Consider the following 12,631-nt stretch of genomic DNA (forward strand, 5'->3'; position numbering starts at 1 on the left):
AATTATTAATTTTTTTCAACTCCTAGGCCCTTGTGTGATCTAAAAATCAGTGAATGAAAGAACAAAAAACTGAAGGACTGAAACAACAAAAATGGCATTTGGTGAAGAACGAGATAAGGAGGTCTCATGGTCAGATATCTGGGGAACAGAGTTCTTTCTGGTTTTGCCTTTTCCCCAGACTTTTCATTTCTGGCTGTGGGAACCAACAAATCTCATACCTATCAGCTTATGATCAGGACTGGGATCAAATTTCTGTGCTGTCTTTATGAAAATTCTCTCATGTGCCTAGTGACGAAATACTTCAGCCAAAATAATTTTCCTGTGATATATGTAAAAACATGTTGCACTGGGAGAGTGAACATCATCTCTGCATGTGCTAAATGACCAATTTTAGAAGTACATTAGGACTGAACTTGATGGACTTAAGAACTTTCTGATCTGATGGAAGAAGAAAAAACCCATAAAATAAGTCACTTGAGGTTTTATATAAGATAATATTTTGAATAGGTTAAAACTGAATCCTCATAGAAAATTGTGTGTTTAGAACAAATATTATATTTTCCTCATGCCACCGTAACAGTGCAAGACGTGTCACTGAACAGCATTTACAGGCTGACTCAGTACCCTCACTAAGACAGTAAATGCCAGCAGAATTCCAAATATAGACTCTGTGAAGGCAAGAAAAGAGATGGGGACAAAAGTCAAATGAAGATGCACCAGGACAAATACACCAATCTTAAACTATTTACATGATTTTTCACCCTAGATTGGAGCTGCACTACACAATGCAATCCACAGTCTGACACTGGCTTAATTTGAAAGAGAGAGCATTGGCTCCAGTCTCCCATTCTCCCCTTCTCCTGCCTCCCCTGGGGGCAGTAATTGCATCCAGCCGCTGCTGAGCAGAGCGCACACCAGAGCTCTGGTACTATCACCTGATTTGACATGAAAGAGAAAAGGCTTTGTCCATATTCTAGCCGGTTTGGGTTTTTTTTTGTTGGGATTTTTTTTCATTTTCTTTCTGCACTTGCAGCAGCTTTTGGGTAAACCTTGCTGCCCTCGAGTTGCCCAGGAGGAGGAGGAGGAGGAGGAGGAGAGCACATGATGAGAAGGAAATCAGCTGGTTTACAGGCAATGCCCCACAAGATTACCAACCTGCTCTTAGTTATTATTACAGAACAGTTGTATAAAAATGACATCAGGCCTGACTCTTTTCTGAAGAAGGATGCATTTAGAATCCTTTGGGTCCCATTTACTATTAGTTTTATAGTCTGTACTAATCCAGTAGTGTGTTAAGGGCTACAGAGAATTAGAAGCTCCTAGCTTAAAGGAGATGTTTATAGAAATAATATGCTGCTGTTTTAATGGTATTTCCATGTACGATGACTAAACCCAAGAAAACACATCTTTTCCACTACACTGCTATCTACCCATTCCTTCTTTTAAAATAAACCAACAGTACTATCCATGATCTCTGCCTAACAGAAAATGAGACTGTTGGCCATGTTAACAGTAAGAGACAGAGAGAACAAGGATGTATCTATTAGCTATTTATGAGGAAAAGAAGATAAATTCTCCTGCCACAGTTGTTCTTCATTAACAATTTATGCAGTTTGTACTCATTACTTGTAGCACAAAGGTGATGTTACTTTGGTGATATTATTTCTATCATACAAGAGTTGGTTTAGTTCTCCTCTAATAACAGAGTCACACGAGGCAGTTGTGCCATTTCAGTGTTTGCATAAACACTCAATGGGGAGAATAATTAGAAGTTTTTCAGATTCAGTTTTCCACTGGCAGACTTGCAAGCGTTTCTCATTTCTAGTCTGAGGTGACAGTGCCCTCCTGTGGCATGAGTTTTTTTATTTCCTGTTTTCCCTATGTATACTCCATCCAGAAAAATGAACTGGATAGGGGTTTCCACATATAAACATGTTATTTATTTATACACTTGTTTATATTAGTTGATTTTGAGAAAAGGTTCCATTTCTATCTATAATATGGCTCTTTGAACAAATATTTTTAAAAGTTCTTGCTCTTGTCTTTATGGTTTCTGTGTAAAATTAAGAGATAAAAGCCCATTGGGAATCTGGACAGCTGGTGCATCTCTGGGTCTGTATGAGCCATGTGGCTGCTATTTGCTGCACTAACAAAATTGTGCCTATTAGTTACCAATAAGCAGTGACCTACATTAATCTGAGTTATTAGGCATTTGATCTGTCCTTAAATAACAAACAATGGCTTGAAATTTTGGGAGACTTTGGCTCATGCATTGCTCTTCTCCTCGCTGACATTTTTTTTGGCAGCTTCACAAACCTATTTAGTAGAGAAAAACTTCAAGTTTTAAAAAGGTAAAATAATACTTGGTAGCATTTTTCTGCCAGTTATTGATTCATCATCAATGTTCTCCTATATAATTTATTTTCTCCTACATTTTAGGCATAAAAAACATTAAATTAGAAACATATCAGAATTACTAAAATAGACATTGAGGTTCATACAAAATCCTGTTCAGACTGTGGGACAGAACACATGCAGTTCCTCAGGGAGGAAAGCTCCACAATGAAACTTCTGACACCATGGAGTCAGCATGAGGTGATGAGCTCATGTGCTGTAAACTATCAGCATACAGAGAAATTCTGGAGCATTTTAGGTAGTGGAGTACATAATGGAACAAGTACAGGTTGAGAAGAAGAGAGCCACCTCTCCCATTCATCTGGTTTTGCTGTGCCATGCAGAGTGGTGTATAGCTTTATAAGAAACAGAGATAGAAATAAAGTCTTCTTAGAAACTCTCAGAAACCTTATGGATATGGATATAGCTATACATACACTGGTTGTTTTCCAAAGCCACTAAAGATTTTCACAGAAATGCCAGCCCATAAACAGGCCCTTCATCTAAATGACTTGCCCTGTTCCAAGCCCCATATAGTTTAACAGAAATAAAATGCTGAATTTTCCCTACTTCCAAACTGTCTAAGAGAATGAAGTGACACATACAAATAATTTGACCAAGTGGACAACATATGGGCTTTTTTTATCTCTTCTGCAGTTCTTTTAATAATTTAAATCCAACAGTATTTTAAACAACAGAATGCAGAATCTCATAAGTGTGAGACAATCTCAGCTGTAAGTGTTGCTGCCTGAACTATAATTAAGACACCAATTTCCTGTGATGTTATAAAGCTGTTCTTCTCTCTTGCATTTGCACTAGCTTCCAAATCACTTCTGAGTACAAATTAGAGGCTTGTTTCCCCAGTTCCTTACACTTTGCACAGTCACTTAAACATGCATAAAGAGAGCACTAATGGGTATAATTTCCCACTCACTTTGCACAGGTATAAATGATTCCACAACCAGGAAGCAATGAAGGATTACACCCACTGTGCTGATTAAATCAGTTAAGCACAGTGTACATTCCCCCTGGCTATGCTTCCTGGCACAACTAATTCCTTCTATTGAACCTCTGGGACTTAGGCCAGGACTAAGCACAGGTGGTTCCTCAAATCAGGAATTCACTTCCCCTACTGTCTAACAGAGCCTGAATCCTGGTATTCAAATCACTATTTCACGCAAGACTATAGTAGGAGAAACTTAATTTCCAAAGTTCACATAGATTGCTTTGAGCCTGTGCAAATTAGGATGGACTAAGTCTGCTAGAAATAAAACATTTTATAAGGAGTTACTAAGGTCATGGTCACTGGTCACTGGTGCAGCAATGGCATTGTCAAGTATCACCCTAGAAGTGACTTAAGGCCCACACACTTTCTTTGTGTGCAGCAGGGATTATTGCCACCAAGAGAAATACTCAACTTCCCATCCAGAGTGGGGTCGTGAAGATGCTGTGTCTCAAGTCAGAACTCTGCCCTGCATCTCATGATCTTCCAAACACAACTGGCAGGAAAATGCACTCAGTAGAAAATATGATATGAGTATACATGGGGATGAACATGACCTGGATAGCATTTTCCTGAGGGATTGCATTCTGGTTTAAATTTATGTCACTGAAGAAACTGATTAACTTGTTATTCTCTCTTCAGATGAGGAAGACTATCTATCTATATATCTCTCTCTATATATATACAAACACAGGTGAATATGGAGGAACAGGAGAAATACGTATATACAGAGAGAGAGAGAGAAGGTCTAAATACATTAAAGATGAGTTATTATGCTCTTCTGTGTAATAAGATTATTTTTTCCAGGGAAATTCCGTATTTCTTTAAAAATTGAAAATTATCTAGGTGTTATTTTCTAGACATATGTTATATATGCCTTAGAACGGGCAGGAAGACTGTAAGGTCTCTGGTGAAAGGCTAAGTAATCCAAAATCTTCTAATTAGGGTGCCAAATATTAAGTACTTAAGTATGTTGTCTTACACAGATACTGCCAGGTTGCATTATCATTCATTTCTAGAAAAATCTAAAAGTATATTAGTCCTCCAAAAGCAATCTGACAGTCTGAGAAGCTTTCTTGCTGCAGTAGACAATATTGGATAAACAAGAGCTGGAGCTCAGGGAAAGGATGAAGTTGAAAAGATTATCAATTTGCCAAGTGAGGACTAATGAATGACACTGTGCTAAGGATCAAGTCTGGCCATTTTTTACTAAAATAATGTCTTGGTTTGACAGCTTCATGCAGGCATCACACCAGGAGTGAAAAATCACCTGGGGCACTGAGATAATCTGAAAATAACAGAGAGAATTTAGGATGGTCTCAGCTGAAGAGCTGAGAAGTCCATGAAAATTTGCCAAGTGAGGACTAATGAATGACACTGTGCTAAGGATCAAGTCTGGCCATTTTTTACTAAAATAATGTCTTGGTTTGACAGCTTCATGCAGGCATCACACCAGGAGTGAAAAATCACCTGGGGCACTGAGATAATCTGAAAATAACAGAGAGAATTTAGGATGGTCTCAGCTGAAGAGCTGAGAAGTCCATGAATAGAGTCAGAAAATAAACCAAATGTGGATAAAAAAAAAGGCTGGGGCAAGATTCCATCAGGAAAGGTGTGATTTAAGCAAAATACTGTCAAGTCCATGTTCCACAGAGAACTTATGCATTTTACATTTTGGATGTATGTGTTATGACAACTCATACCAGGTCCTAAATTGCACATCTTGGATCTTGCATTATTTTGTACACTCAGAGTTCTTTTCTTATTCAGAATCTCAGAAGATCTGCTGTTATATCATTCCAGCATCACATACATAAACTAGGCAATTCCAGCAAGATACTTCTCTGGAGCATCTCACCACTTAGTCCCCTTTTCCTTAGCACATCATTGTCACAGTTTTCCCCTGGCTGGCAATTGAGTACCACACAGCTGTTCCCTCACTCCCCACCTACCATCCCTTCCCACTGGGGAGGGGAATCAGAAAGAAAAGGTAAACCTCATGGGTTGAGATAAGAACCATTTAATCATTGAAACAAAATATTATTATCATAAATATGTTAATAATATTAATAATTGTAACAACTGGAGAAGGAGCAACAGAACCCAAGAGAAACAAGTGATGCACAATGGAATTGCTCCCCACCCACTGGCTGATGCCCAGCCTGTCCCCAGGCAGTGGTCAGTGGCTCCCAGCCAGCTCCCCCCAGTTTGCATACTGGGCAGGAAGTTCTATGGTTTGGAATATCCTTTTGACAGTTGGGTCAGATGTCCTGGCTATGTGCCTTCCCAGCTTGTGCAGCTCCTCACCAGCAGAGCATGAGACACTGAAAAGCCCTTGACTTGGGGTAAGCACTACTTAGCAATGACAAACATCAGTGTGTTATCGACATTATGCTCGTGCTAAACCCAAAACACAGCCCTGAAACAGCTACTAAAAAAAAAATGCACTCTGTCCCAGTCAAAACCAGAACAGTTATCTACAATTGATCGTATTACTTCAGTGCTAGAAGAGACATTCAGTGCATTGCAGAATTATTGGCTTGCCTTGTCTTGGCAACTCCTGTTTGTTATTCTCACTCTTACCTTGAAAAAAATGATCAGTACATCCCACTTCCCAAAATCCCAACAAAGCAAGGTAAGATATAAACAAAACACCTCTCTGTGGTATTAACATCATTCCTTTTTTTAATAAGAATGTCCGAAATGCTCTATAACCAAACAGGGCCAGCAGCATCAGCAGCTTTCAGATTAGAAAGCAAAATGTAATTTAGAGAAATTTATGCATCCTTGAATGACTCTTCAGACTGGTCAACTCTACACTGCCTGGCAAGTTATAGTTGACACTGAAGTTTTTACTTCCCCTGATTTAACTTCTCCATTAGTAGAAACCTTAAAGCTCATATAAAATACATATGGTCTCTTATTTCCTTGAGCTTTCAGTGAAACATTTCCAATTCTACAATGCATGAGAAATAAGGTCTGCCAGAAAAGCGCTGGGGACTTTGTCTATAAATATCAGGAGCTGATACAGAGTTTCCTATGAATATCATTCTGGAGTGGTTTGGATGTTTTTACACATACAGCAATTTGAAAAGAAAGTCTTTGCATAAAGGAAGGTACAATAACATTTGTAAGGGTTGAACAAAATCTGCAACAATTACATCACTTGTTAAACTTTTAGAACAAATTTGAGCTATTTTTTTTTACCCTTTTATGTTCTCATCTGTGTTTGGGTTTGTACTTCACCTACTTCTGGTAATTTTTTGTCCCATTAAAGTTATATAATAACAGTGAGCCAGGTCACAGCCTTCTCCTTAAAAAGGTTTGCATGGAAGTAATACAGCTACTGTTTAAAGAGATCTCTGCCATAATAGAACAGAAAAACAATTGAAATACCAATGCTATTAATAGCATATATGAAGGTGAAGGAATAGGTAATTCCAAAATTGAAAAAATAATCACTTCTCAGGAAGTTAATACATGATACAGAGAGATCAAGAATGAGTCATACTGTAATTTTATGGCTTCAGTTTTACAGTACTGCTGATGAGTGGTGGTTTTTTTGGTTCTAAGGATTTTTTTGATATATGAAGGACATACACATATCTGTGAATTAAGGGGATAATCAAACTGGAGTTACTTAACTTGGTCGTCCATATTCAGCCATATCTCCTTGTAAACTGCACATATAAACTGTGTGGGGTTTTATGGTTTTGGTTTAATTATAACATAATTAAATTAAAACCTGTTAATCCCTGGAATGTGGACATTCAGATTGAAAAAAAAAATAACATAACAAAGAAGCACCAGCTGAAAAATGATCTCTGAAGTTTCTTCTGTGGTCAGGTTCAAAGGGATTATTGTGGGGGAAATTAAAATTTTAATTATGCCTGAAAAGAGGGAACTCAGTGTTAACTAAAGGTACTGATCTAAGCAGAATACACATTAGCCACAGAGTCTCTTTGATAATGCTGGAAAACTCTCTCACTCTGAATTTGCAAATCATATCCTGTTTCCGTTTGAGACTTCTCTGGGCTGCATTGCACTGAATTGCAATGAAGTCTTTGTAGCCTGAGGTTCTGTAGTTCCTTTGCAATCAAGATTTCCCAGGAGTGCTGTAATCTGAAGGAAAGATGAGAACTAGGGGATTTTCTTTTTTTTAAGTTTAGAAAAAAATACATCAAAAACTGAAGCTTTGCTGTATCCCTGAATCCAGATGGAATTTAGTTAATAGTTTGAGAGGGGAAAAGAACCTGAAAAAAGAATCACAAACTACTGAATGGGAACGATGTGTTATGTACACAGGAGTAATTTATAGTCTGGCTTTTGGGGACACTTAGGAAATGTGGGTTCAATTCATTTTAGAGGAGATAATACAACACAAGATCTGCAGGAAAATAAAGAATTAATTATTGACACAGCCTTGCCCCGAAGAATAGTTGAGAACATGAATAATTTAGGAAGTGAATCTGAAAGCATGCAACATTTGAGAACAGAGCTGGGAGCACATTAAGAGGGGCAGCACAGTGACTGGAGGATTGCTGGACCACCACCACACACTCAGCTGCTGCAAGAGGACTACACCAGGCAGTTGCAGGTTATAGGTTTGTCTTGGGTAGAAGGGAGATTTTATCCTTGAAATCACCAAGTTACCTAAGTGAACCTGCAAGAATGTTTACTTTCACAGTGTGGAAAATCCATCAGTTCTTGAGCTAGACCAGTTTTGAAGATGTATGCAGGTATTTGTCATCAGTAGATCTGGTGAATCACTTTAATGTACGCACACATGTATATACACACAGTGACATGGAATAGGAAAACCCTAATTACATAAAATGTTGCATTTTTAACATATTATTCTATCTTCTTGTGCTTTTGTTTTACAGGAGACTATGTAGTCATGTCTGTCTTCTTTAACCTGAGCAGGAGAATGGGTTATTTCACTATTCAGACCTACATTCCCTGCACACTTATCGTTGTCTTGTCCTGGGTCTCTTTCTGGATTAATAAGGATGCAGTTCCAGCCAGAACATCACTGGGTGAGTTGTTTTTTATCCTGCCTTTATTCAAGCATTATGATGTTTAAATGGTACATCTGCAGATCACCAGTTTTTAAATACAAGAGGCAATTTCACATGGACTTTCCTCATTTAGAGGGATGTAGTAAATTCCAAGGAATAACACAGACTAATCCATATTTGTATCTCCTCCTTTTTACTGGGTCAGAGTCTGAGTATTGTACATTGCCAACAATAAAAGTTTTTGCATTTTTTCTGATTACAGCAGTATTTTTTATAAACATCAAGAGGATGGGGAACATTGCTGGATTAGAGCTAAGGATGCATTAGTTTCCATATCCTGGTGATTTGCAATACAAACACAATAACTACCAAGAAGGACTCCACCTTTCTGGCTAGTTGTGTGCCTTAGGGGTAAAAAGGGGAGAATGTGGCTTTTGACTTCTATTTTAGGGACCAGCAATCAAATGTAGACTTCAGGCCAAAAAAACCAGCTGAATTTGGTGGTATCTAAAATCCTATACATGAAAATGTGACATGCAATTAATCAGAATTTTCTACACATTTAGCAACTGCTCCACAAATAAACTAAGACCAAATTAATCTTGCTTGTGCAAAACAGCTGTAGCTGTAAGAAACAGCAAAGTAGAAACATTCAAGTAGAGAAACACACATATTTTCTACTTCTTGCTAAATCTACTACAGCACAGAGCACTGGAGTGCAAAATGAGGGACAACATTTTCATTCCAGACTCCCCTGAAAGAAACATGAGACTAGAGGACGAGTGGCTCTCATGACAGAAAGTTTTAAGCATTTCATTCTCTTTTTCACAGCCTCTCTAAAAAGGGATTATAAAATCCGCTTGAAAGAAGTAGAAAATTAATAAAGGCATTCAGCTGTTATTTTAAATGTTACTCAGATACACAAAATGACTTGTCCCTCTTCTGGGAACTAGTCTATTTGTACCACTAAGAAGGTAAAACCAGAGGTATGAAATTTGCCATATAAAATGTGATGAATTTTAACTGTTCTGATGTATTTTTAATGCTCTTCACATCATTGTACAGGGAATAATGTTCTGAAAGGGGAAGAGATGGTGAGACATGTCACAGTACTTCTTAGTTATAGACTCCTTCTAGCTCTCTTTAAGGGTTTGAGCACATAAACCCTAAACTTTAATATTTCAATAAAAATAAAGGCTCCCTAGAAGTAAACTACAATACCAAAAACTTAAATTAAATTTCTTAGTATCAGAATCCATCTAACCAAAGTATTCTACAGAGCAGCACTGGCAGTGACCATGCAAAAATGCCTCATAGCCGTGTTAATCCTCTAAGCTCTCACTGGATCCACATTTCACTGCTGGGATGTGCTGTTTAATATATTTGTTCTACATTTGAACTCCAGGCGTACTTCACAACCAGTCAGAGAGAGATAACTGGCAAAATTAGTTTGCTGCTTGAAATAATAATATTTCTGTTGTTTTCTATCTATCTACTAGGGATTACAACTGTCCTGACAATGACCACCCTAAGTACAATCGCTCGTAAATCTCTTCCCAAGGTCTCCTATGTGACAGCAATGGATCTTTTTGTGTCAGTCTGCTTTATTTTTGTTTTCTCTGCACTGGTGGAATATGGAACTTTGCATTACTTTGTCAGCAACAGAAAGCCAAGCAAGGATAAAGACAAAAAGAAGAAAAACCCAGTATGTATCTTTTTACCAGCAAGGCCTAAAATTAAATTAGTTTTTCTGAGAGAGCATTTAAATCCTTCTCTATAATTGTACTTTTTTCATACTTTGCTATTACATATATACTTTCCTTTGTAATAAGTGGAACGCAAACATTCACCTTGAGAATGAAAAGCTCATATATTACAGTTGTCTGGATGCCAGAGAAACTAATTTCTTAAAATAAAGATCCTTTAAATCGAAGTGTTCTGCAAATCATACTATCACCAAACCCATTATTTATGCTATAGACAGAGATCTTGCTGTGACCTTTATGGAAAAGCTCTAAGTTTCTGTCTTAGCAGTAGCAATATTCTATGCCATTAATATATGCCTGTGTTATTGACATGACTCTCTTTCTTATTATCAGGACTACAGTTAAACTTTTATATTCAGACTACAGTATGTGCTTTTTCTAATTTCCCCTTAAGCATCTGTTTCCTTTCCATTGTTTCCTTCTTTTTCCTCTATTTCTTACCTCCTTTATCTACTTCTCTCCCTTAGAAAGTGCTTTAGCTAGTAGTTTATAAGGATACTTATGGATGCATGCTACCCAATACTAAAAAAAAAAAAAATGTAGAGGATAGCAACAATAAAATTGTCCTGGAAATACCCTCAGTAGGGATATTGGGCTTTTGCCCAGATGGGGAAAAAAATAGTTGCTTATTTTGTTCAGGACAGATTTCTCTTTGCCTTTTGCAACCAAGCTGACAAGTTTGTTGTCTAGAATCTCGAAAAGAATTAGTGTAAAATCCTAGAGGGATAAGTAGCCTAGTAGTCTATCAAAAAAAATTATCCTATGAAAAATGTGAAGAACAAGTGTTTTACATTAATAGAGACTATTTTCAAATCCATTTCAGGCATCTAGCAAAGAATAAAGTCATTTGGATTTGCTGCGCTAAAATATTCAAGGACATTTGAAGATATTCTTTCTTGGTTATAACATAACAGCACAAAAAGGATATAGAAAAACTAGCAATTAAAGAACATTTTACTACACTTTATTCCTATAATTTCAACTTTAAAAGCTGCTGAGAAGTAAACTGTACTAAAATGAAATAAAATGATAAAGTGATGTGCCCTGGGCTTTCTTAGGAAGAAACAAAAGGGGGTGTGTGTCTTACCCAATTAGGTAAACTAGCAACAAGTAAATACCTCAGGTTTAGTTGTCTGCTTTAAAACATCCATATAGGGAACAGATTACTTGTTCTTTACATTTCTTATCTTGAGCCTCTGGGAAGAAACAGAACTGTAAATGTTTGCCTGGATCCTAATCACAGAGTCTAAAAGACTTAAAAAGTAGAGCATTCAGGGGACAACTTGCAGGTAAAAAGAATTCTTTCTAGAGAGTGTTTCTATAAACTGTGACTGGTCTCTTTCAAAACAGTTCAGCATAAAAGACTGGAATCCCCTCAGGACATGCAACCATCTAAATGGAGTTTGATACCTTATGTCTTTGGCGCAGACTTAGCTACAAGACAGTGACAACTCAAAAATGTGGGAGTTTATGTTACAGATACTGGTTTCAATTGCTGTTATCCCAAACTTTCGATAAATTTAGTTCTTTTTGACTTACTATATTTAGAAACATATTTTTAATTTACATTATTTTTGTCTCTTTCTTTCTTTAATTTAAAACAAAACCCTCTGATTCTCTTTTCTGTCTACAAAATGAAAGCTTCTTCGGATGTTTTCCTTCAAGGTATAATGTTTTTTGGAATGGAAATTCACTGCATGCGACTGCTGAATTTAACTATTAGAGCTTATATGAGAGTGGTGTTTTGTTGGGGTTTTTAGTAATGAGACATCTAAGCATTCTACTCAAGGTACTCCCTAATTAAGTAGAATGGTTACATATTTCTAAAGCATTTGTAGAGTTGATTCAGCAGCCCAAACACTGATTCACTGTGGTTCTGAACTTACTTAAGTTCAAGAGGACCAACATTATTGGATCACATGAATTAAAACAGTTTAGTGTTAAAACATTTCTGCTTCTCTCTTTCTCAATTTGCCATGGGATCCAATAGCATCAGCTGCCCTAAATACCTGCAATACACCCTTTTAGAACTCAGCTCTGACCCTGACATTTGAACCTTTGTGATTTCACTCCAAATTATAAAACCAAATCTGTTCTGATGTTGACCTGAACAAAACTCAATGTCATCATCGATTACTTAAATGCTGTTCCTTATGCAAAAAAAAGTCAGAGTTTTGAAAGGGTTTAAGCTGCATATAGATTTTCAATGCTGTCACTGGATCAACACATTCTTAGCAAACTAGCAAATATACCTAGCTGTGTTCCACTTCTAAACCTTATCTCCATTAGAAATGCAGAGATTTTATTTAAAACAAAAACAAAAAAAAAACAACAAAACAAACAAAAAAACAAACAAAAAAAAAAGGGGGGAAAAAATAAACCCACATAAAGTAAAATCCAAGAAATGTACATACTTAGAGAATGGAATTGCCATTTTACCCTAATAA

General features: G+C 37.0%; 1 protein-coding gene across 1 annotated transcript in view; it reads left to right on the forward strand.

Moving 5' to 3' along the window:
• GABRG2 (gamma-aminobutyric acid (GABA) A receptor, gamma 2) overlaps positions 1–12,631 on the forward strand; it is a gene marked incomplete at its 5' end in the record, with an annotated part of 42,046 nt that overhangs the window by 27,831 nt on the left and 1,584 nt on the right. Inside the window, 3 exons of the mRNA XM_009076536.1 lie at positions 8,284–8,436; positions 9,918–10,123; positions 11,826–11,849. Coding sequence (XP_009074784.1) covers positions 8,284–8,436; positions 9,918–10,123; positions 11,826–11,849 — 383 coding nt within the window. The remainder of the gene's footprint in view (positions 1–8,283; positions 8,437–9,917; positions 10,124–11,825; positions 11,850–12,631) is intronic.

This window comes from Acanthisitta chloris, unplaced genomic scaffold, assembly GCF_000695815.1.
Source record: "Acanthisitta chloris isolate BGI_N310 unplaced genomic scaffold, ASM69581v1 scaffold5476, whole genome shotgun sequence".
In the NCBI taxonomy this organism is placed as follows: Eukaryota; Metazoa; Chordata; class Aves; order Passeriformes; family Acanthisittidae; genus Acanthisitta; species Acanthisitta chloris.